Here is a 26,201-nt window from a genome sequence, read left to right as displayed (position 1 = left end):
ATTTACATAAGACATAATAAATTCTGCCTTCCAGGTTGAGTTTGCAGTCCTCTTTAGCACTGTCAGTTAAACTGACAAATCAATAAACGTTTAAGAAGTTTCTTCGTGAAGCAGAGTTACATCCCACGTTCTGCTACTTTGCACTCATGATACTACTCAGTATTGCAAATTTTGATCAAAAATGCTTTCAGCTGATCCATTTCCTTGCTTCTACTTAAAACTCCAGCAACATGCAATATGCAGAACATACACAATCAGAAAATACTGGTACATTCTCAAGGAGATGCAACAACTTAAAAATTAATCATCCACTTGTCTTGGAATATTAACTGTGCAGTATTCTCAATTCATTATGTTATGCTATTTAGGATGTTACAATGCTTCACAAAATTAATACAGAAATAATTGAAATCAAGGGGTGACATGACTCCAGTATATTAGTATTTGTTAAGTACAGATACTGTTCAGAAACAAATATATAGAAACAGTCCACATGGTCAATACACTTTATAGTTCCAATAGCAACATATGGGCTAACTTATATGGGAAATAAATAAATTCAGCTTTAAGAATCAAACTTAACAGTTTGTGTATAACTAGGCAACAACAGGTTATAGAAACCATTCCACACCCTCTAATTACAGGCCCTTTTCTTTCATTCACTTATGGGACAACGCATTGCTGGTTAGGCCAACATTCATTGTCCTTCCCTGTTGCCCTTGAGAAGGTGGTGTTGAGCAGTCTTCTTGAACTGGGATGTAGGTACACCCATAGTGCTATTAGGGAGAAAGTTCCAGGATTTTAACTCAACGACAAGTGAAGGAATGGAGATATATTTCTAAGTCAGGATAGTGAGAGATTTGGGAGTGTAATCTCCAGGTAGTGGTCCCATGTATCTGCTGTCCTTGTCCTTCTAGATGGTAGTGATTGTGGATCTTCCCCCTCCAATCACAGGCTGATCCTAACTAGTCCTCAAACCCTTGACTTTGTGCCAGATTCAAAAAGTCAGCAAAGTGAAAGTACCCACCACAGCGATGGTTCAATCTTTGTAAGCTGCCTACTTCATGGTTAATGGCAAGTACTAGTCATTGATTTACTCTGTACCAGAAAATCCAGCCTATTGAAGGGGAGAACAGGGAAAACAGAAAAGAGGAGGTGGCCACTGGAGCCTGCTCTGCCATTCATTACGATTATGGATGATCTCACCCACCCTCTCCCCCACCCCAATAGCTATTTCCAAATCCTTTTGAAAACAATGTCTTGGACTTGACTACTTTGTGGCAATGAATTCCACAGGTTCAGACACTGGTGAAGAAATTTCTTCTCATCTCAGCCCTAAAACGTTTACCTGTATCCTTAGATTATGACTAGTATTGGACATTCACACTTTAGGAACATCCTTTCTCATCTACCCAGTATAGCCTTGTTTGAATTTTAAGGTTTCTATGAGATTTCCCCTCATTTTTCTGTACTCCAACAAATATAACCCTAATCGACTCAATACCATCTCATGTGTTAGTTCCGCCACCCCAGATATCAGTCTTGTAAACCTTCACTGCACTCCCTCTATAACAAGAGCATCCTTCCTCAGATAAAGGAACGAAAACTGCGTAATATTCCAGGTGTGGCCTCACCAAGGTCCTGTATAATTGCAGCAAGCATCCCTGCTCCTATACTTGAATCCTCTTGCCATGAAGGTCAGCATATCATTTGCCTTCTCACTATCTGCTGCACCAGCACGCTTATCTTCAGTGACTGGTCACCCAAGTCTTATTGCATATTCCCCCCTCACTTTAGATCCATTCAGATAATCTGCCTTCCTGTTATTGCTACCAAAGTGGATAACTTCATTTATCCACATTAGATGCATTTACCGTGCATTTGCACACTCAGCTTGTTCAAGTTACACAGAAGCATCTCTGCATTCTCCTCACAGCTCATCCTTCCACTTTTGTGTCATCTGCAAATTTGGAGATATTACATTTAGTTCCCTCATCAAATCATTAAAATATATTGAGATTAACTGGGGTCCTAGCACCAATCCCCACAGTATCCCAATAATCACTGCCTGCCATTTGGAAAAAGACGCATTTATTCCTAACTCTTCGTATCCTGTCATCAACCAGTCTTCTATCCATCTCAGACTACCAACAATCCCATGCACTTCAATTTTACACACTAATCTCGTGGTATTTTGTCGAAAGCCTTCTGAAAGCCCAAATAAATCTCATCCACTGGCTCTGGGGAGGCAATGGCCTAGTGGTATTATCGCTAGACTATTAATCCAGAAACTCAGCTAATGTTCTGGGGAGTCCAGGTTCAAATTCCATCACAGCAGCTGGTGGCATTTGAATTCAATAAAAATATCTGGAATTAAAGATCTACTGGTGACCATGAAACCATTGTCCATTGTCAGAAAAACACATCTGGTTCCTTCCTTTAAGGAAGGAAATCTGCCATCCTTATCTGATCTGGCCTATGTGTGTCACCAGAGCCACAGCAAACGTGGTTGACTCTCAATCACCCTCCAAAAGGCAACCAGGGATGGACAAGAAATACTGACCAGCCAGCAAGCAACACACTATGACACATGAATGAATGACTGTCTCTCAACTCTACTCAAGACATCCTTGAAGAACTCCAGTAGATCTATCCAACATGAATCACTTTCTAAATCCATGAGGACTATCTGATTCAACCAGTTTTCCAAGTGCTCTGCTATAAAATTTTTGATAATGGACTCCAGAGCTACTGACGTCAGGCTGACTGATGAAAACTAATTGCCTGTTTTCTCTCTACCTCCCTTTTTAAAGGGTGGGGTTACATTCGTCCCTTTTTAAATAGTGGGGCTGCATTGGCTACCAATGTATAGGAACTGTTCCAGAGTCAACAGAATCTTGGAAGATGACCACCAATGCATCCACTATTTCTAAGGCCACTTCTTTAAGTATTCTGGGATGCAGATTATCAGGCCTTGGGGATTTATCAGCTTTCAATTCCATCAATTTTTCCAGGGCAATTTCTCTACGAATATCAAATCTCTGCTAAACCCTATGTTCTACTAACATTTCTGGTAATGCTACGGGTATTTTCCGTTGTGAAAGCAAATCCAAAGTTTGTCTTTAGTGGGTCAGCTAGTTCTTGTCCCCCATTGTAAATTCCTGTTTCTGACTGTAAAGGATCATTTCCACAATGATACTTGAAGTCCTAGAGTTAAATTGCAATTACGCAAACTAAGTTTGTATTCCCTGGAATTCAGAAGGTTAAAAGGCAATTTGACCAAAGTTTTAAAAGGTAACGAGGGGAATAAATAGAACAGATAGAAAAACTATTCCGTTGGTTGGGGAGTCAAGGACTATGGGGTATAATCTGAACATTGCAATGTAACTGGATTTCTCAAGGGTGAAATTAAGAAGCATTTCTGCCAAACAAAATGAAGTGGAAGTTTAGAACTCTCCCACAAATTGCAATTGATGCCATGTCTATTGTTAACACACTTAAATCTGAAATTTAAGAGTGAGAGATGGGTAAGCAAAGATGGGTATATGAAGTTAGGTAACAGATCAACAATGATGCCATTGAATTGCCTTACTGGTTCAAGGAGGCCAAATTATCTTTATAACTCCTACAAATCATTTTCCAGAGTTCACAGATCTTCTTACAACATACTGGAAAGCATTTAGTCAAATAAACCAGCAGCATTGCAAGTTCCTGATGCCAAAAGGACATAATTGCAATCTGCCCAAGATTTACACAATGTTAGGTGCTTGGCAATTAAATCAAATTTAAAGATGGTATACATTGTGACTCAGGAACACAAACCACAAAACAAATGAAAACTGCAAGAATCTAAGAACAACTTCATAGATAAGTGGCTGCCAATCAGAGATCTGAGACAGTTTCAAGACGTCTGCCAAACAATTAAAGAGACTAACACCTTTCCTTAGAACTGGACCCTTAAGTGTCAGAGCAGAATAGGGGAGCGGCAAAGATAAGTCAGTGTCAGGGAACAAAGCTAGCATTCAAATATGGATTCAAACTCAATCCCTGATAGACAGGCTATATTGGCCTGGCTACAGAGAGCTCAGGTGCAGAAACAAGGATTACAGATCCAAAATATGCCCAAGTGTCTCAACTGGAGTTCAGATAAGGCTAAAGCATCCAAGGGTAGACCTTTAGAAAAACAAAACATGAAATCTTAACATGCAGATATTTAATATCACTTGAATTAAAATTAGCATTTCAAAATGCCCACCCTCCATGCAAAATTTAGTACTGATAGTGGAGCCCTCAATTTCCCTCGTCTTCTCACACCCCACTGCAAAATAAATACAAAAGTTGTTCTTCTTTAAAACAGGGCTATGCTAAAAAGATCGAAGTTAAAAATGTCATTCAAATGTGTTCCCTCCCTACTTCCTAAAGCAACAATACTTTTACTTACTCGATCGTAATACTGTTCCAAAAATTCTGCACTCAGTAGTTTGTGTCGTGTAAGTAAATCCTGAAAATAAATCACATCTGTAAGTCAATATCAGAGCAAGAGTAAGTGCAATAGTACAAAATTGAATCACTTTATAAATAAAGGACCAGTTAGGCAAACAGGGTTACCTCAGCACACTTAGGGAATGGCAAACTTCTGTGAAATATGTAGCTACTTTCCCATAATGCAAACATTAGTTGTAGTTATTCACAATATGTAGTGTTTTAGATTAGGTGGTTAACTTATGTGCCTTCTCCAGAAGGAAAGGTATTTGCACCTTAAGGTGACAATGGGAAAAGAAACTTCAAAGTATAATGTGCGAATTACCTTGAATGTGGCAAATGCATCCGAAGCAATATCAAAAGTTGACATTTCAACATATCTGAAGAAATCATAAAATTGCTCAGCCCACAGAATAACTTTTGCCAATGGTTCATGCCGAATACATTCACGCAGCATAATACCGCAATTAAGAGCGATTTCTGGTGATTCATACCTAAAAAGAGAGAAAGTCTTTACAATGCACAAGAGGTCAACTTTATCTATACCTTGTAATACTGTATCAGATACTATTTTAGAACAGATGCCCAAATGTTTCCAGAGTGCTACCATGGCAAGGTTTGTCCTAATTTAGTGCAATTAGAATTTTGCAAATAATGCTTCTAGCAAGTTCCACTAAAATGTTCTTTTGATTACTGATTAACTTTGGCAACGAATCCCAGGGCTACAAAGCAAATGAGCAGAGTATCTAATTTTCTTTCAGCTCTCAGAAGTCCACCGTATAATTTGATAATATTAAATAAACAACCTGAAATGCAAGTTCTAACACTACCATTTCATTTGTACATATTATAAAACACAGACAAAATTGCGACCAAAGTCTACAGCATTCAAGAAAGCATTAGATGATCATTTGATTAGACAATGTTTTGAATAAAAGCAATGCGCAAAAGGCACAGGGAAAAGGCAAGGGAATTGTACCAAGTCAGAAATGCTCATTTGGAGAGCCAGTACCGACAATGGGCCTAATTGTCTCCTCCTGCACCATAAAGATTGAGAATCATTGCTGAAATGCTTCTTCTACTAAATTTCAACACACCCAAACATGGACAGTTTAATTTAGTTAAGCTTGAAATGCTACCTGGGTAAAAGAAAATATACAATGCTTTAAATTAATTCATTTTAATTATATATTAGCAAAATTACTTAAATGTAATAAAATCAACCTTGGCTAGTTGTCACAGTACAAGATCCTTGTGCATTAAATTACTCTACTAGGCATCTCCGTAATGGCTAATACTCAGAATCCAGTTCAAAGAAATCAAACTCTACATTCCAGAAAGTGTAATGCAATAGCTAAATACCACCCCTCACCACCACACCACTTTTTACCAAATCAATATAAAAAAGATTGAAAATAGTGAACACTGGCAAAAACGAACTATTTTCTCTAAACTGGAATGCTAGAGACAAATAAACCTTTCCTTTTGTTGAATTGCTTACCTGTCTGCTTTCTAGAGCATTCATTTATATGTTTACAGTTGAAAAAACAAACCAGAATTAACTTTTTTGGGTGGGGGAGATAGGGAGAAAACAGTCATGCTGAATATATATTTTATGACCAACATGATAAAAACTTACACTCTGAAAACTGATTGTAAACGAATGCTACATTCTACAAGGACAGATAATTTAACTATTGAGTCTCGTTATGAACATTCTGGAAAACAGACATTTACAAACTAGCGCGTGTCCAAGTTTCAAGTTAACTGTAAACTGAATAGGTTATACATTAACTGCAAATTAGTATATCCAAGAAACTCAGCTTTTTTGGCTAAACTAGAATGTTACCCTCAAATCATACCCTGTCGTAATTTAAATTTGAACAGAATTTAACCAATCTACCCTACAGCTTTAACTTTACTATTCTTGTGCTTGCCAAGCCTTGGGTTATTAGTTACAAAACCCATGCACACATCAACATGGGTAATGTGTGATCAATTACGTACTGTATAAGACGAGGGGTGCAGCAACATCCTATATTCACTGCAAGGCCACCAACTCCCACAGTGCCTCACACCCTACTTTCTTCCAAGAATCCCATCCTATTCTCCCAACTTCTCCATTTTTGGTGCATCTGTTCCAAACATGCCACCTTTGAAAACAACACTTCTGACATTTCTGCCTACTTCCTTAATGCCATCTTGACTCTTGTCTTTTTTATAACCAAAACTTTTCTCACCCCAATGCAAACTCACCTCTGCACCAGGCCATGCGACTTGTTCGTTAGTTTTGCTTTCACTGAGCATTGACCTTTATTTTCCATTAACAAACTGGCATCTTGTCTTTATGCAACGATAAGCATCTTCTTCTTCCTGTCTTCTTACATACACATTGTTGCAATCTTGTCACTCCCATCGATAACTGTCCTTTCACTCAGTTCCAGCTGCCTCACCTCCCTCTTATACAAATGTTGTATAAAAATCATTTTTCTTTGAAGAGTCATATGGACTCAATGTTAATTTTATTTTCCCTCTCCACAGATGCTACCAGATCTGTTGTTTTGCCAGCACTGTGTTTTTGACATCAGCATTTGTAGTATTTTGCTTATATATCAATGCAGGTGATGCTTGCTCCAAAAGATAAAGCCTAATTCATTTTGATCTATTTTTTTAAAAAAGTGTTTGCAAATTAAAGCTTGCCAACTCTCCCCCAGCTGAAATAAAAGGGTAATTTACAGCAGAAGTATCAACAACAAATAAGTGTTACACGTGAAAAAGACTATTTTACACACCCTTTCAGTAACATGAACAATATATTTTGCTGAGTACAGATGTATTCCACTGTTGGGGTCCGCGTGCCAATCTGTCTTCTCAGAATATTGTTGAAAATCTGAGCCACATCTTTCTTGCCCTGCGAACAGAAGAAAAGTGAGTCTTCAATTATAGCTGGAGGAATCGAGATAGCAGGCATGCCATAGCTTTGCAACGATACTCGTCCACTTGTTCCTACTCAACATTTTTATCTTATGGCAAATAGCCAAAGGCTCTAAGCTCAGTTAATTTACTACTGTTAATTTTATTGTGCTAATCTAGTTGTTACGCTTTTTCACTCTCTTCCCACTGAAAAAGAAACATGCAGATTTGAGAAACCATGAAACTGCATTGCAATGGCAGAAATTCCATCATTAGCTTCCGAGGTCCAATCATCCTTTCACTCATTTACATCAACATTCATCAGTACCACCCGGAGTTTCTCAACATCATTAAGTACAAGTTGGAGGATTGCGGATGTCGTTCCTATTTTCAAGAAAGGGAACAGAGATAGCCCGGGAAATTACCGACCAGTGAGTCTGACCTCAGTGGTTGGTAAGCTGATGGAGAGGCTTCTGAGGGACAAGATTTACGAACATTTGGAGAGGTTTGGCATGATCAGAAAGTCAGCATGGTTTTGTCAAGGGCAGGTCGTGCCTTACGAGCCTAGTTGAGTTCTTCGAAAATGTGACCAAACACATTGACGAAGGAAGTGCAGTGGACGTGGTGTACATGGACTTCAGCAAGGCGTTTAACAAGGTCCCGCATGCAAGACTTCTTGAGAAGGTGAGGGGGCATGGGGTCCAAGGGGCTTTGGCCTTGTGGATCCAGAACTGGCTTGCCTGCAGAATGTGGGTATGCTGGCGTTGGACTGGCGTAAACACAGTAAAAAGTCTGACAACACCAGGTTTTAGTCAATATTTAAGCTTGTGAGCATTATCAAATAAATCGGTTGGACTAAAACCTGTTGTCAGACTTTTTACTGTGTTGCCTGCAGAAGGCAGAGAGTGGTTGTGGATGGGTCTTTTTTTGCATGGAGGTCAGTCACCAGTGGAGTGCCCCAGGGATCTGTTCTAGGGCCCTTGCTGTTTGTCATTTTCATAAATGACCTAGATGAGGAAGCGGAGGGATGGGTTAGTAAGTTGGCCGATGACACGAAGGTCGGTGGTGTTGTGGATGGTCTGGAAGGATGTCAGAAGTTGCAGTAGGACATAAATAGGATACAGGACTGGGCGGAGAAGTGGCAGATGGACTTCAACGCGGATAAATGTGTAGTCGTCCATTTTGGCAGGACCAATGGGATGAACGAGTACACTATCAAGGGCAGGAGTCTTAGTAGTGTTGAAGAGCAGAAGGATCTTGGGGTCCGGGTCCACAGGACTCTTAAATCGGCCTCGCAGGTGGAGGATGTGGTCAAGGAGGCGTATGGTGTACTGGCCTTCATTAATCGAGGGATTGAGTTTAGGAGTCAGGAGGTAATGCTGCAACTTTATAAGACCCTTGTCAGGCCTCACTTGGAGTACTGTGCGCAGTTCTGGTCGCCTCACTACAGGAAGGACGTAGAAGCTACTGAAAGGGTACAGAGGAGATTTACAAGGATGTTGCCTGGATTGGGAAGCATGCCTTATGAAGATAGGTTGAGGGAGCTGGGACTCTTCTCCCTGGAGAGACGAAGGTTGAGAGGCGACCTGATAGAGGTTTATAAAATGTTGAGAGGAATAGATAGGGTGGATTCTCAGAGGCTATTTCCCCGGGTTGAAATGGTCGCTACGAGAGGACACAGATTTAAGGTGCGGGCAGGCAAGTACAGAAGTGACGTTAGGGGTAAGTTTTTCACTCAGAGGGTGGTGAGTGAATGGAATCGGCTGCCGTCAGTGGTGGAGGCGGCGAACTCGCTGGGGTCTTTTAAAAGGCTTCTGGATGAGTATATGGGATTTAGTGGGATTGGGGGTTATAGATAGGTCTATGGATTGGTAGGTGTTGATGTGATCGGCGCAACTCGTGGGCTGAAGGGCCTGTTTGTGCTGTAGTGTTCTATGTTAAAATAACTTGGAATAGCTGACTTGGTGACATCTGTGCAGAGTCACTGATCAACTTGATGTGTAGCAGAGTTGTTTCCCCAAAAAGCCTGCCTTGAAGGCAAGGAGAAAGAAAAGACACCTTCAGCAGTAAGGGGTGCTTCATCATCTATACAGCCAGATAAATATTAAATGCCAAGACCTCAGTATAATTTAGCATTTAAGTCATCTTCAAAATAATCAGATTCTCAAATCAAGATCTGATCATAAGAGGACTCGAGCTCAATCAGCCACTCTGACCAATGGAGGCATCACACCAAAGAATTCTGTATACAGCCCATCATGTCAATTGAGAATTCTGAGAGGTTGTGGGACAAGGAGGGGTGAAAATCTAACACAAATATCAAAGGCTGACATCTAAAGCTGGGCTTGCATTAAGGCATCAGTGACTACAAGTTATAAAGTATTTGCAGCACAGAAACAGACTATCTTCAGCTGCTTCATCAATGACCTTCCCTCAGATGTAGGGATATTCACTCATAATTACAATGTCTAGCACAATTCAACACTTCAGATACTGAAGCAATCCATGTCTATATGCAGCAAGACCTAGACAGCATCTAGGCTTGGGCTGATAAGTGGCAAATAATGTTCATATCTCACACATGCCAAGCAATGATCATTTCCAATAAGAAAATCTAATCACCTACACTTGACATTCAACAGCATCATCATTGAACTGGACTGGCCTCGCCTTATAAATATAATGACTACAGAAGGCTGGGAAACCTGTGGCGAGTAAGTCGCCTCCTGTCTTCACAAAACCTTCCTACCATCTACAACAGAGTCAGAAGTGCGATGGAACATTTTCCACTTGCCTGGATGAATTCAGCTGCAATAACACTCAAGGTTCGACATGTTCCAGGATAAAGCAACCCATTTGACTGGCACCCCATCCATCACCTTCACCATTTACTCTCAGCTCAGTGATAGCAATGTGCACACCATCTCTAAGACGCGTTGCAGCAACTCACCAATACTCCCTTGACAACACCTTCTGAACCTTCAACCTCTACCATCTAGAAGAACGGCAGCAATAGATGCATGCAAACACCATCACCTGCAAGTTCTCTTCCAAGCCACAAGCCATTTTGACATGTCAAAATCCTGGAACCCTTTTCCTAATAGCACTGTTGGGTGCACCTACATCACATGTACAGCCACAATTCAGTGTTGGCAAACAATCTTCTCAAGGGCTTTTGACAAGACCCCACATTGAGATCGAGAAGGTTGAAGTACATGGAATTGGGAAGGAATGATAATTTTTCAGATGACCAAGATTGGATGGTGGCTAATTGTGAAGGTTACAGAAAGATATAAATGGGCTGGTCATATGGGCAAAGCAGTGGCAGATGGTATTTAACTCTGCTAAGTGTAAGGTGATGCACTTTGGAAAAGTAATAAGATGATGAAATATTTAATGAATGGCAGCACACAGGGAAGCTCAGAGGAACAGAGGGATTTTGGGGTACTCGTTCACAGACCCCTGAAGGCAACAGTGCAGGTGAATGGGGAGTTATGAAAATATACGGGAGACTTGTTTTTAATCAGTCATGACAGTACAAGAGAAAGGAGGATACTTTGGAGCTGTGCAGAACATTGGTTAGGCCACAGTTGGAGTAGTGTGCGCAGTTCTGGTCACCTCACTGTAGCAAGGATGTGATTGCATTTGAGGGGATACAGAAGAGATTCACCACTATGTTGTCTGGGATGGAGCATTTGAGATACAAAGAGAGGCTGGATAGGCTTGGATTGATTTCTTTAGAGCAGAGAAAGCTGAGGGAGACATGATTGAGGTGCATAAGATTATGAGGTGCCTGGATCGAGTGAAGAGGAAGCAGCTGTTTCCCTTGGCTGAAGGATCAATCATGAGGGGGCATAGTTTTAGCATGAGGGACAGGAGATTCTGAAGAGATTTGAGAGAAAGAATTTTCACTCAAAGGCTGGCAAGAATCTGGAATACATTGCCTGGTAAAGTAGTGGAGGCCAGAAACCTTACGACCTTTAAAAAATATTTAGATGAGCACTTGAAATATAACATTCAGGGATATGGGACAAATGTTGGAAAATGGGATTAGTGCAACTTCAGTGGTAGTCATTACTGGTGCAGACTCAATGGGCCAAAGGACTTTTTCTGTGCTGTATAACTCTTTGGCCTATGACTTGGGGATGGACAATAAATGCTAGCCTAGCCAGCAAAACACATCCTGCAGATAAATCAAAGAATTTATATCTATGCAATTAGATCCATATGGTAGCAAAATCCACATTGTCTCTACTCTTTAGGCAAGGAGGTTTCTCTCAAAATCCCTATTCATTAGTAACTTATTTATGGTTCCACATTCTGCTCTTGCCTACCATCTTAGCTAGATCTACCTATTTGGCCCTTTCATAATCTTAAAGACATATCAGATCATCCTTCTATCTTTTTAGAAAAAAGGAGCCTCAGTCCATCCCATTTTTCCCAATAGTTATCATTTCTCAGCTCTGCTACAATTCTAATGAATTGTTTTTGCATCTTGTTCAGTGCCTCTACCAGAACTGTTCATAGTACTCAAGTATTGAAGGTTTGTTTTAAATCTACTATCCTTATTGAAGACATTTGGAAATTCAAATCTATTATTGCATTACTGCCGTTAACCCTCTCAAAAAGGAATAAGGTTCATCAAGTATAATCTTCCCTATTGAAATCTATGCTACAGTTTCTAAACACTTGTGTTAAACCCCTGAGGAAGCATTCTATTATCTTTCCTACTACTAATAAGCTATCTATAGATTTAATGTTCCCTGGAATTGTTCCATTTTTTAAAAAATGTCATATTATCTGTCTGCTGGTCTTCTGGCACTATTCCCTTTTCTAACAAATTTTAATCATAATGCCACTGCTAACTAACTTATTTTTAATAAGCACAGACGTAATCCATCCAAACCAGGAGTTTTATCCTCTCCAACTTCAATTAGTTTACCAATTAGATCCCCCTTTTCTATTTTAAGGATCTTCATATATTTTCCTTTTGTTTTAATGACACTGCCATTATGTTAACCTCTCTGCTAACTACAAAGGTGAATTAATATTTCTGCCATTTTGTCACCATTACGTGTTACTGTCCATTTTTCTCTCCACTTCTTTTCCATTTGTTACATAATTAATGCACATGTTGAACTCTTGCTGATCAAACAGAAAAGATATACACTCTATATATTAGTGCCAGGAGAGTTGAAAGGAAAATGAAGGCACATGCTCTGGTTGAATGAAACCTTTTAGGAATCCAAAGTAAGTTTGGATAGCTATGTAAGTTGATCCTTCAAATCATCTACCGAAGCAAAAAAATTCTAACACTATTCCAAGCATTTAAAAGATAGAATTGAACTAGAACAAGCTGAAGCTACTCAAAGTATGTGTGGAGCATAAGTAATGAATACTAATTACACATGTTTATTTTGAATACAGATAATACCTGAATTTAAATGGTTTAAAACGCTAAATTAGTAAATTATTTAACCTAATTGGTTGTAATAATCCACAATTAAAATCAAAGCAAAACTAGATGAGTATCAAGTTATTTTCCCACATATTCCCATTGATCTGTTAATTATTCAAATTATTAAATGCACAAGTGGTTCGAGTAAAAATTAACTACAAACATATTAAAATGCCAACCACAATTTACTGCAGGTAAACTGTTTTAGTTGCACAGTAGAGGCAGCAGGATTTTGTCAAAAGTGAAATTTTTGCCCCATCCTTCAAACATCCCCATGAAGCAAAAGGTCAAAAACAAAAGGGTAAAACTTTAGAGGCAGGGTTTACAGCATAGAAACAGACCCTTTAGCGCAACTTGTCCATGCTGCCCAGTTTTTACCATGAAGCTAGTCCCAATTGCCTGCATTTGGCCCATATTCCTCATGCAACTATCGAAATGATTTTTAAAAAGACAAAAGTACCCATCTCTCCTCCTGCCTCTGGCAGCTCATTCCAGATACACTAACCTCTGAAAAAAAATTGCCCCTCTAGGCCTTTTGTATCTCTTCCCTCTCATTAAATCTATGCCCTCTGGTTTCAGATTCCCCTACCTCTGGGAACAGGCGTTGACTATCTACCTTATCTGTGCCCCTCATTATTTTATAGACCTCTAAGCCTTCTACACTCCAGGGAAAAAAGTCCCAGTCCATCCAGCCTCCACACAGCAGTGTGTGTGGAGCTTGCACATTCTCCTCATGTCTGTGTGGGTTTCCTCCAGGTACTCCAGTTTCCTCCCACAGTCCAAAGATGTGCAGGTTAGGTTGATTGGCCATGCTAAGAAATTGCTCCTTAGTGTCCAGGGATGCATAGATTACAGGGATTAGTGGGTATAATATGTAGGCATGAGGGTAGGGCCTGGGTGGGATTGTGTTCGGTGCAGACCCGATGGACCAAAGGGCCTCTTTTGCACTGTAGGGTTTATGGTTCTACGTTTCCTAACACCTCAAACCATCAAGTCCTGGCAGCATCCTAGTAAATCTTTTCTGCACTCTTTCTAGTTCAGTAATATCCTTTTAAATGTACTTTTGAGGGACATCTTACAGGCTTTTGTCTGTGGTTTTCCTGCTTTCATTCCTTTGCATTGGGTTCTGATTCATAGCAACAACCGTATACGCAGAGAGCAAAATCAAGCACCCAGGCAATCCAGTAATTGGAGTGGAATGGCAATTAAACAGTCAGTCTAATGGTGAATTAGACTCTTTACGATATCAACTTACTTTGGCAACACCTGCCAAGTTTCACTACTTGAAGTACCCACTGCTGCTTCAAGGAAAATGCATACTTAACTTACATCCCAATTGCACAATCAAGTTAATGTTCAATATAGTACTGCAACTTTTTGAAATAAGTGAATTAGTTTTCAATGACCAGGACAGCTCACTCCTCACGAATAGCCTGAAATTGTTTGTTTCCATTAAATACTTCCAAGAGACAGAATACTTAATATTTTGTCCTGAAATTGCTTTTTTTTCTTACTTACCCTTTAAGGCAGATTAATAGAAAAACAACTCAGTTCCTGAGTGAAGACAGCAAACAGATTTTATTCAGTCATCAGTTCTAGGTACATTGCTCAGATGCCAACTAAAGCAGCTGTTACCAATTTTGAACTCCTTTCCGGTGAGTAAGGGCTACTGGCCATCAGTAGGAATGTCAGAGGCTACATTCTCTGCTCCTTGCTGAATTAGTCAGAAGATGCATCTCATTTGAACACTTGAAAGTCATCCTCTCAAATGCAAATGAATGTTTAATACATCATGGTTTTGTCAACATTGGCATAACAAAACTCAAAATATACATATGTTTCAAATATAAAATTATTTTGCACGCTTTTCTTCTCACCTCAAAGTCAATGAGCTGTAAGTCTGCTATTAAAGTGCCAAGGAGACCACTGTTGTATAGTTCCTGAGCCAGTTGTGCCACTGCTTCAGTCTGAGGTTCTTTCTCATTGGTACCATACAAGATTTCCTTCATTGCTACCAGATTCTTGGATACCTCTTCTGTGGCCTAGACAGAAAACAAAGGTTTAAAAGGCAGGTGCTTCTTTACAAACAACAAATTTAATAAGTTCACTGAAATGTAAAACTTCAGCACACAAGGAGGTTGGACAGATTTAATTGATTAAATGATGGTGTGAAAGCTGTACAAAATATAAACTTGAAACAGAAGAACAAATTTTGTGAAGAATATGGCATTTTGATAATCTGGCAATTGGCAAGATGTGATATTGAACATTTTCTAACACTGATTCTTCAAGAAAAATCTCTTTTATTGGCATCAATTTGAGAGATATGCCTGAAAGCCTTTTGAAATGTTGATACATTTCAATGATCACCAATGCTAGAGCAATTAAAATCAGGGATACTAAAGAGCCAAAATTAGACGTACGCAGATGCCTAAAGGGCTGAAATGATAAAGATAAGGAGCACCTATGGAGGGATTTGAAAAAAGGAAACTGATATGTTACCTAACCAGGAACCAACGAAGATCATTTAGCATGGCGATGATGGGTGAATGGTGAATGGGGCATGGGACTTGAACTAAATTAGGGCAGTAGAGCTTTGGATAACCGAGTTTACGGAAAGAAGATGGAGGCAGATCGACCAGAACCGTGCTACAATAATCAAGTCTTTAGTGACAAAATAAGTTGAACGAAGGCAATGGCAGAATCAAAGTTAGAGATGGGAGTGGACAGTAATCAGTGAAGATGTGGTCAGAAGCTTCATCAGGTATAATCTCCAGATTATGAAAAGTCGGTTTCAGTTTCAGACTGCTGACAGGAAGCTGATGGTGGAATTTGTGGTGGGGACCAAGAAAATGACTTCAGTCTTCACATTATTTCAGAGGAAATTTCTGTTCATCCAGTTAAAAGTGGCAGAGAAGCAGTGTGAAAATATTAAAGACAGTGAAGGTGTTGAGCAAGTTAGAACTGGGTGTTGTCATTATCCGTACAAAAACTGATGTTTTTAGTTGTCACTGCAGAATAGTATGCAAATATGAAACAGGAGGGAGCCAAGAGATACACGGAGGCACTGACAGGAGAACATGAGGAGAAAAACAAGTTTTACTTGTCACCTTGTCAACTGACCATCTAAAAAGTATTTTTTTGTACAAAGCACAGCCCTTTAGCAAGTTATGCAAAGCACAACCCAAATGATTTTTCAATTCAGTTCCCTTCTTTCATTGTACAAGCCAATAGATCTTAAACCTTCCAGTTAAGAACAAACATATGCAAATTCACAAAGTAATAGATTACTGGGAGCTATTTGTCTCATTGAAAAATGTTGTTATTAATAAAACTTTCATGTTAGTTACCAACTGATTAGTTTAATAACTGTGCAATTCATTCTAGAGAAAAGTTGAACTGGGGGAAAAAAATCTATTAACTGATCAAACACTAGTCTTGTCTGGCTTCTCCAGCCCCAGTGCAAACATGTGTCATTTTGACCAGGGTATTTTCTTGGCAACCTTGGATTTGTCACCAAACTGATTCGTCGGCAGAACAGCTGAACAATAGATTGTGCCTTGCAGGTTGTTGATGCGAGATACCTATTAAGGAAGGAGCACTCAGTACTGTGCAACCTTGCTGTTGGCTGCAACAGCAACAGTCTATAAAGAAACACGTCAGAAGGTAGTGATTATCCAAAACCAAATCAATAGACAAGAAAAATGCAACCACAGGCAGTCAATTTGACCATGAGTTGCAGTTTTAAGATTTCAAAGCTCATCTCATTAGCATTGAAGTACAACTGCTACCACTTACTCCAGCCTCCAGATGTGGCAAAATGTTCACCTGAAGAATTGAAAAGAAATCACTCTTATGTTGATAGTCAAAATGTATTGGCCCTCAATGTGAAGGTGAAGGAGATTAACAGGGTAACACATTTTACCCAAATTACTGTGTAAAAAACCGCAATAAAAAAATCTTGTCCTGCAGATCTTGAGAAGGATTTCACTTCCTGCCTCCTTTTTGTCTGACCCATTTTCTCTTTCCACCCCCATCCCAATTTGGGATCAAAATATAACAAACCGAGAACGCAAAATTTAAAAGATTTGAGATTCAGAGCATTTGAGTATAAATTTCTACATTTTTAAAACGTAGGCGCTAGCAACTATAAGTACTGTGTACCACTACACTTCATACAGTAAAATCCTATTTTAAAGTTTTAGACTTTAAACATGGGTTCTAAAGAGTATCGGTGTTCTGACATAAAGCATGATAGGTCACATCACAGGGTTAACAATTTCATAAAGTCAAGAAATATACATGGTTAAATTTAGGAATTTAAACAAAGATTAGATGGCACCTTGTACTCTGCAATCAATTAAGTACTTGAAGTGTAGTCCATGCTGTATATAGGAAATATGATAGCCAAATTGTTCATAGCAACTAGAAAAGGGGGCAAAGCAGATTTACCAAGATGTTGGACTGAGGTATTTCAGCTATGAACAGTGGCTGGTTCGACAGGGGTTGTTTTCCTGAGAGCTCAGAAGGCGGGGTGGGGGTGGACTCAGTAAGGGCAGGAGATTTAGAGGGGATTTGAGGAAAATATTTTCACCCAGAGGATGGTGGGAATCTGGAACTAACTGCCTGAAAGGGTGGTAGAGGCAGGAACCCTCAACATTTATTCCATAAACCTTGCAAGCAACCATTAACAATTTCAGATACCTTTAACGTGGTCGTTTAAACAGTAGAGCCAAAGACCTTAAACACAATCTGCTATGAACCATTAACTGAAATATTCAAACTGCCTTTGTTTAATGTTTGGTCAGTGGCAGCAGTATTGCTATATATGAAGATGTGCTGCAGTCATTAATATAGGACACATGCACTTTCAGACCCAACCATATATTAACTGTGATTATCAGCCTGCAGTGTTAGAACAGCCACTGCATGTAACCTAGCAAGTGCAAGAAATAAAGATGCCAGCATTACAAACTGCCAGTTGCAAGACAGGAGTAACTCGATAAAGGCATCTCTGATTATCAATAATCTATGTACATGAAAAAGGTTATCAGAACGAATGAGTTTAGATTTGGGAAAGGTCAAAATCGCCACAATCAAGAGCCATCTTGGGAAATTCTTCGGCTGCACAAGCTTTTAAATAAAACCACAGAATCTAGTTTTCTATTCAAGGATGCTATCATTTATAAAGTCAATCAGTCCTTCTGTTCAGTACTTGCACATCAATTTCAGGTGTTTGGAAACTGTTCTTAGCACTACATACTTCTGAGGTCACAAGACATTCTTTAAGAGTCACTTGATTCCATTTGCAATATGATTCCTGGGGTGGAGTAGAGTGAGCAAGTTTTAATTGGATGCCTTGACTTGTGAAGACCTTCCCTCAAGCAGTAACAGGTCAGTGCACTGAAATAACTCTAGATTTTAAGGCCAACATAGTGGCCATGTGAATGCCAGAAGGTATTATCATTTCAGCAAGAGCAATTGTTTGATGGTATGTGCTGACATATCTAGCCATAATTGATTGTCACAACTTGAATCAACACAAATCCATTTTAATTATACATTATTTATTTTCTTCAATTGTATGGAAAAATCTCAATGAGAAATTCTAGTCTAACTTTTTAAATATGAATTTAAAGTGGATGTACAGCTGGACTAAATGCCATGTTAAAACCTGCAGTTTTGAGCGGTGTACAATTCTGCAAATTAACACCATGCTTGCCCTCCAGGAGCATTTATTCATTCATGGGATATGGGTGTCACTGACTTGTTAGTTATTGATCATCTCTAATTGCCGTTTAGGCGATGGAGAGCTGCCTTCTAATCCAATACTATAAAGACAAATAACGCAAGCACAAGTTTAATTTAACTCAAGCAACCGTTAAGATCAGTCAGAGTACTCACGGGGGTGAGATAAATCTGGGTACTACATTAATTTTAGGTCACTTACATAAGCAATTTTATTCAATTTGCTGTTCAATACCTGTCCAATTCAGGAAGATGTTTTTCAAAGTCTTTTGCAAGACACCTCCATCGATAATACTACTGTGTTCTCTAATATATGGGAATCATACAGCAAGTGGTTAATCAATTCTACCCCTAATTTTACATCGTGCCCAAAAGACCTACAATTTTACTATGTACATTCTTGTCTGTAACTGACATCACTTAAAATTAAAAATTAGGAATAATACAACAACATTCTCCGAATACTGATGAGATAGGCCCTTAAAATTTTAATTATCAGGGGTTGCGCTTCCTCTCCACGGTGTCCTTCACTTGCACAAATTTATTTGAAGAAAGGTATACTGCACAGGGTTTAAACTAGTTTTTCCACTGGGTTATATTGGTCTGTGGTTTATTTTCCTCTCAAGTACTGCATCTGCTGTTCCACCCATCAAACAATGTTGCACAGACTGCTCCATTTGGAAAACACACCTGCTCAAGAAACAAACACCCACAACACAAAACACCTGCTATATCAACCTACACCAACATCTGGTAATAAGTTCCACGTACAGAGGACGAGATGGGAAATAAATATCTCAAAGCAATGTGAAACTAGTTCTTCAGCTATTATTGCACAAGTGAAAAGAGTTCAAATATTTGAACACAGTTTGGACTTGTATTTAGCCAGGATTGAAAGTTTCAAGAGCTAAATCATACCGAGTACTTTTCAGCACGTTTGAAGATTTCAAATTCTGCAGAGAATCACAATCTTATGATTAAGCTTCAAAAAGATGTCTGCTCATTCACAAATAATTTAGTTTGCCTCACGTCTAATACCATAAACCACAATTGGAAAGTTGGTTCTTCTGCTGCACTTTATGTACTGAGCAGTTAATGACATTAATGGTGATTTTGATTTAAGTTGTATTTGTGGGCATCAGAAATAAGATAAGGCTTTAAGTTTAATTTAAATCTTTTATTTGGTTTAAAAAATGAAACCTGGATCTAGTTTCATTTTCAAGTGGAGCCAGCACATCTCGAGCCATTTGTATAATCTGTTTTTTAATGAGGTTTCACATCCCTTATTAAAAACAAGTTGAGAAGAAAAACAACAGGGGTCTAGAGAGGGACCCACAGAGATGGAACAGCAATGTTCAGTTCAGTTGGTGATTATGCTCTTAAGGTGAATGGAGCAGTTTAAATTTCTACATGAGAAGGATGGGAATGGAAGGATACAGACTCCATAAGTGCATAATTTTAGTTTAAGCAGGCATCGTGATTGGTGCAGGCTTGGAGGGACAAAGGGTCTCCCAGTAGGCTGCACTTATTGCTCTAGCTGGGCATACTAACAGATTGCTGAGGAAAATAAGCCAAGGAACCTTAGCTCAGTTGCTCTAAAGTTAAGGTGACTGTGAATGTCAAGCTCTGCATCTCAAGGGAGATATGAATTTTGTCAGCAGCCTACTGGGAGAGGGAACTACACAGAACAGACCTGAAAAGGAATAGAGGAAGAACTCAAAAAGATGTTTAAATCAAAAGGAGGAGGAGGAAAGAATCTGGAAGCTGTCCTGTTAAGTGACGTTATGACAGTGAATAATGCTATGATATGTTTGACAATAGGTTGTCTGATATTTTACTAGATTGTGTACTTAATATGAACATTAGGGTACAAGGCAGATTTTGTAACTTGTCTTCTTACAAATCTGTAAAGGTAACAGTTGAGAATAAAGGAGTAGTGTAATATAGTTCATCTTTTCTTGTTTAAATTGACTTATTTGGTTAAAATTTGTCAATGGATTTTGATTCTGTTCAATAACTGCTCTCCAAATTTCTAAACAAAAACAAAGATTTCTCCAGCCTAGTTCCACCCAGCACCTGACCTGTCCAGTCATAACCCCAGTTGGGAACATAACTATTCTTGAATCATATTGTGAAGAAATTTTCCTATGACAAAGAAGAGTTCATTAGCTTCAGCACCACTTTTGGTGTTGCACCTGGAATTTTAGTAAAGAACAACGACTTAATTACTGTTGGCTGTTATCACAGTTTATGTAATGTGTCCTTTCATGAGTCGCAAAAACCCAGCTTGCAGGTGCAGCAGGTGGTCAGGAAGGCGAATGGGATGCTGGCCTTCATAGCGAGGGGGATTGAATATAAAAGTAGGGAGGTCTTGCTGCAGCTGTATAGGGCATTGGTGAGGCCGCAGCTGGAGTACTGTGTGCAGTTTTGGGCGCCGCACCTGCGCAAGGATATTTTGGCCCTGGAGGGAGTGCAGAGGAGGTTTACTAGGCTGATACCGGAGTTGAGGGGATTGAGCTATGAGGAGAGGCTGAATAAACTAGGCTTGTACTCGTTAGAGTTTAGAAGAATGAGGGGAGATCTCATTGAGACATATAAGATGATGAATGGGATGGATAGGATAGAGGTGGAGAGACTCTTCCCGCTCAAAAAAGACAGTAGGACTAGGGGGCACAGCCTCAAGATAAAGGGGAGGCGGTTTAGAACGGAGTTGAGGAGGAACTTCTTCACTCAAAGGGTGGTGAATCTCTGGAATTCTCTGCCCGTTGAAGTGGTGGAGGCTGCCTCGCTAAATATTTTTAAGAAGCGGGTTGATGGGTTCTTGATAAGAGAGGGGATTAAGGGTTATGGGGAGAGGGCGGGAAAGTGGAACTGAGCCACAACAGATCAGCCATGATCTTATTGAATGGCGGGGCAGGCTCGAAGGGCTAGATGGCCTACTCCTGCTCCTATTTCTTATGTTCTTATGTAACTTGCATTTAATATAGTGCTGTGTAACAATGATAGTAGATGAAGCAATTAAAAATGATCAGATTGGGGCAAGTATTTTAGCTGAAAGGTGATTTTCCTTCAGCAACATAAATTAAAATATCGCTACTGATATGCAAATCTTATATACCCAAGTTGGCACAGTAATAAGTCTCAACACCAGGCTAAAGACCAACTGGTCTATTTGGTAGTACGAGCTTTCGGAGCACCGATTCGTCATCAGGTGAGTGGGCCGCTCACCTCATGAAGCAGCAACGCTCTGAAAGCTCGTGCTACCAAATCGACCCGATGGACTTTAACCTGGTATTGAGACTTCTTACTGTGCTCACCCCAGTCCAACGCCAGCATCTCCACATCATACTCAAGTTGAATTCTGCTAATCTGTCAAATCTTGCATGTATATATTAGGAACACAAGAAATACTAGTAGGCCATTCGACCCCTTGAACCTGCTCCATCATTCAACTAATCACTGCTGATCCATCTCACACCATTTTCTTGCATTATCTCCATATACCTTGAGATCTTAAATATCTAGAAATGTATTGTTCTCTGGTCTTGAAAAACTCAATGATTGAACCTCCAGTGGCCTGAGGCAAGGAATTCCAAAGATTCACCACCCCTGAAGAAATTCCTCCTTATGTCTGTCATAACCTTATATTTTGAGACTAAGCGCCCTGGTCCTAGACACCCTACCACCAACCCCATCGAGCCAGGGGAAACATCTTTCCTGCGTCTATCCTGTTAAATTCCAAAACAATTTTGTATGCTTCAATGAGATCACCTCATTCTTCTAAATGGTACAGAATATAGGGCTATCTCTCCTCAGAGCACAACCCTACCAATCTGGAGAACTTTTATTGCACTCCCTATATGGCAAGTACAAGTTTCCTTGGGCAAGGAGACAAACTGTTCACAAAACTCCAGATGTCATCTCACCATTGCTCTGAACAGTTGCAGCAATGTTTTTCCTCTTGTATTCTCATCTTCTTGCAAGGTCAACATATTATTTGACCTCCTAATTGCTTGCTGCATGTTAACTTTCAGTGACTCATCAACAAGAACACCCAGGCCCTTTTGTTTATGAATACTTCAATACTTTTAACTAGAATAGCATTTGTTCATAATTTCTTTATTTGACAAATACTTTTTCCCTATGGAATTGGGAAACTTAAGTTTTCCCCAAGATATTCCACCTTCCATGTTCTTGCTCTTTCATTTAGCCTGTTGAAATCTCCTTTAAGTCTTTGCATCCTCCTTACAACTGACATTCCCATCTAGTTTTGCAACAGAAGTATGAAAATAATACATTTGGTCCCCACATCCAAATCACTGATATAGATTGTGAATAGCTGGGGCCCAACAATAGTCCTTGCAGAACCCCCAATCCCAGGTGCTCTAATTTTGCCTACTAACCTCCTGTGTGGTGGCACTGTGGTTAGCACTGCTGCCTCAGTGTCCGGGACCTGGGTTCAATTCCAGCCTTGAGTGACCGTCTGTGTAGAGTTTGCATGTTCTCCCCAAGTCTACTTGGGTTTCTTCTCAGTCCAAAGATGAGGGGGTTCGGTGGATTGGCCATATTAAATTCCCCTCAGTCAAGCAGGGTAAATACGTGGCGTTGCAGGAGTAGGGCTTGCATGAGATTGTCTTTGGTGCAAGCTCAATGGGCCAAATGGCCTGGTACTGTAGGGATTCTATAATGCCATGTATGGGACCTTACCAAAAACCTTCTGAAAATCCAAATACACCACCATCCACCAGTTCGTTCTTATCTATTCTGTTATGTACATCCCTCAAAAAGCTTTCAAATGGGTTGTCAAGCATGATTTCCTGTTCATAAATTGATGTTGACTCTGGTCAATCCTGCCATTATTTTCTATGAATCCACTTATCACATCACTAAGATTTTAACGTATTTCCTATAATTCTTGTCAGACTAGTTCTCCATTTCTCTTTTTTTAAATAATGGGGTTACATTTGCTACCTTCCAATCTACAGGAACTCATGCAAATCTACAGCCATTGCTTTCAACTTTCAATCTTAATTTCTCCAGTATGGTTTTTTTTAAACTATCACTAATTTCATTCAGCTGCTCCTTCTTACAGGTCCCTTGGTTCTCAAGTATTCCTGAGTTATTTTAAAATAAATCTTCCTCTATGAAGAGGGAGGCAATGTGTTTAGTTTCTCCACCATTTTTCTTCCCCAGTATGAATTCTCCTGGCTCTGTAGTGGGCCCATATTTGCCTTTGCTAATCTTTTCGTTTTTACATATCAGTGGAAGTTTTTATAGCCCATTTTCAGGTTTGATTAGTTTACTTTCATATTCAATTTTCACATTCTCAGTTTTTTCAGCGCTGTTGGCTGAATGCTAAGATTTTCCCAATCCTCAGGCTTAGTTTTTTTGGACAACTCAAAGCCTCTTCCGTTGGTCTAATAGAATCTTCCACTTCTGTTTAGCCATGGTTGGATCATCTTCCTAAGTGGGCTTTAGTGCCTCAAAAGGAATGCAACTTTGTACACCATGCATTACTTCTTTAAATGCTAAACATTGCCCATCTACCATCATACCTGTTACTAATTTCCCAAGCTACTGCAGCCAATTTATCCCTCATACCGCTACTCAACATGCTGTTGTAAAAAAAAAATCACCTTGTATACATGCCAGGAATCTTTCCTCCACAGCATGAATGTTAATTAGGTTTACCCAATCTGCGTAAATTGAAGTCCCCACAATATTTGTGGTACATGCAGCTTTAATTTCCTGATTTATACCATGCCCTACATTAACACTGCTGTTTGGTGGCCTATAAAAAATCCTATCGTTTGCTGCCTTTGCTGTTTCTTAGCCCCACCCAAATTCTACATCTTGTCTTCCGATCTAAGGTCCTTTCTCCTTGATAGTCCCTTGACATAATAAATTTATGGATAAACTGTTTGTTTTAACACAAACAGGGAATTGTTTTCCATAACAAAATGTAACACTATGAAAAAACAGCTCACGCTGGTGACATTTTATGTTACATTAAACAACATTGTCACTAAAAGTACAATTGCTAAACTGCAAGTTGCATTGTCAGGAAAGCAGGTTAAAGAAGAGGAAACCTCTAAAGGGCTGATTACTTCATCATCTTTCCATTCAGAGACGGCTTCCAACCACAAACACCTGCTGCTTCATATAGAAAGTTGTCAATTAGAAAATTAATCTATGATTAATCTAGCTTACTACTTTTCTGAGAATTCACAACTTAAGCTTTGTTGCCTTTTTCAATAACTCACTACATGTGAACTCGGATAAGTTCAATGTACTGAATGAAAATATACAGTGGAATGAAATGAGCTTGTTGTGCATTAAGACAGGAAATATTTCAGTAATCAAGATACTGTAGATTAAAAACTTGGCAAACAGCTTCTACATATCACACCTCCTCATAAGCAGCATAGCATTTTTTTCAAAATATTTTGCAGAACTTGAAGGATTCTTCAATATCTATTTTTGGGCATGGTATCGAATGCAAATCTCAAATCAAAGAACTGTTCCCTAACAGCCTAAATTTGAAGGTACAGGCTTCTGCATTTCATGTTTTAATTTTTTTTGCAGAATATTCCAATCCAGAGTATTTGATTTATGTCGTCTCATACAAGGGCAGGAGGGATTTATGTTGCAAGGCATAAAAAAGAAATGTGAAAACAAATTTCATGGAACAAACAATTCAGTTGAAATAATGCCCTCAACTATCCTAAGCACCAAGGAGACTCAGCAAAGCTGAAGTTAGTGATTAAAGGAAGTATCTTGCTCTCAATAACCCCCGAGGCTGAAGCTTCCCCCCACATCGCAAGATCAAGCGTGGGGCTGTCACTTGGTAATTCTACACTGCTCACCTCCATTCACAGCATTTCTAAAGCAACCTTATCTTGGGACCAAAAAACAAACAAGAAAAGAGAACAGCTCTAAACCAAAGTTGAAGTCAAAGTCTATTTTCAGGGCTTCTAACAAAGTAGTAAGAAAGTAAGTTCCTAAAGGTACTGATCTACTGCACATCTTGTGCCTATTTTAAATATTATTTTATGGGATGCGGACTTCTCTGGCAAAACCAACATTTGTTGCCTTTCAGAAGATGATGCTGAGCTGCCATTAAGTAAGGCCAGTAAAAAGTCTGACAACACCTGGTTTTAGTCCAACCGATTTATTTGATAGTAAACGCACAAGCTTTCGGGTTAGTCCCCTCGTCAGGTGAATGGAGAACGAAGGGACTAACCCGAAAGCTTGTGCGTTTACTATCAAATAAATCGGTTGGACTAAAACCAGGTGGTGTCAGACTTTTTACTGTGTTTACCCCATTCCAACGCCGGCACATCCACATCATTAAGTAAGGCCACATTGCTGCAAGGGAGGTAGTTCAAATTTTGACTCTGTCTGTAAAGGAGCAGTGACATTTGCAGGTGGTGTTGCTCCCATATGTCTGTTGTCCTCATCTCTAGTTGGTAGAGGTCATGGTTTGAAAGAGACTGTCGAAGGTGGTTTGGCAAGTCACTACGTACATCTTGTTAACTGAATATAGTTGCTACTGTTCTTCTGTTTTAGCCATGTCAGCATCAGAGACAAATAATTTTCA

The 26,201-nt window shown here is 39.5% G+C and overlaps 1 protein-coding gene across 1 annotated transcript in view; it reads right to left on the bottom strand.

Moving 5' to 3' along the window:
• The window catches only part of cab39 (calcium binding protein 39), a 68,027-nt gene that overhangs the window by 7,199 nt on the left and 34,627 nt on the right, over window positions 1–26,201 (bottom strand). The window contains exons 3-6 of the mRNA XM_080185559.1: window positions 14,731–14,895; window positions 7,275–7,393; window positions 4,808–4,976; window positions 4,442–4,501 (exon numbers count right to left, since the gene is read on the bottom strand). Coding sequence (XP_080041685.1) covers window positions 4,442–4,501; window positions 4,808–4,976; window positions 7,275–7,393; window positions 14,731–14,895 — 513 coding nt within the window. The remainder of the gene's footprint in view (window positions 1–4,441; window positions 4,502–4,807; window positions 4,977–7,274; window positions 7,394–14,730; window positions 14,896–26,201) is intronic.

The sequence above is a fragment of the Carcharhinus amblyrhynchos genome, chromosome 3 (assembly GCF_965287045.1).
Source record: "Carcharhinus amblyrhynchos chromosome 3, sCarAmb.v2.hapA, whole genome shotgun sequence".
Classification (NCBI taxonomy): domain Eukaryota; kingdom Metazoa; phylum Chordata; class Chondrichthyes; order Carcharhiniformes; family Carcharhinidae; genus Carcharhinus; species Carcharhinus amblyrhynchos.
Note: the sequence above shows the minus strand (reverse complement) of the source record. Positions and strands in the feature narration are given on the sequence as shown.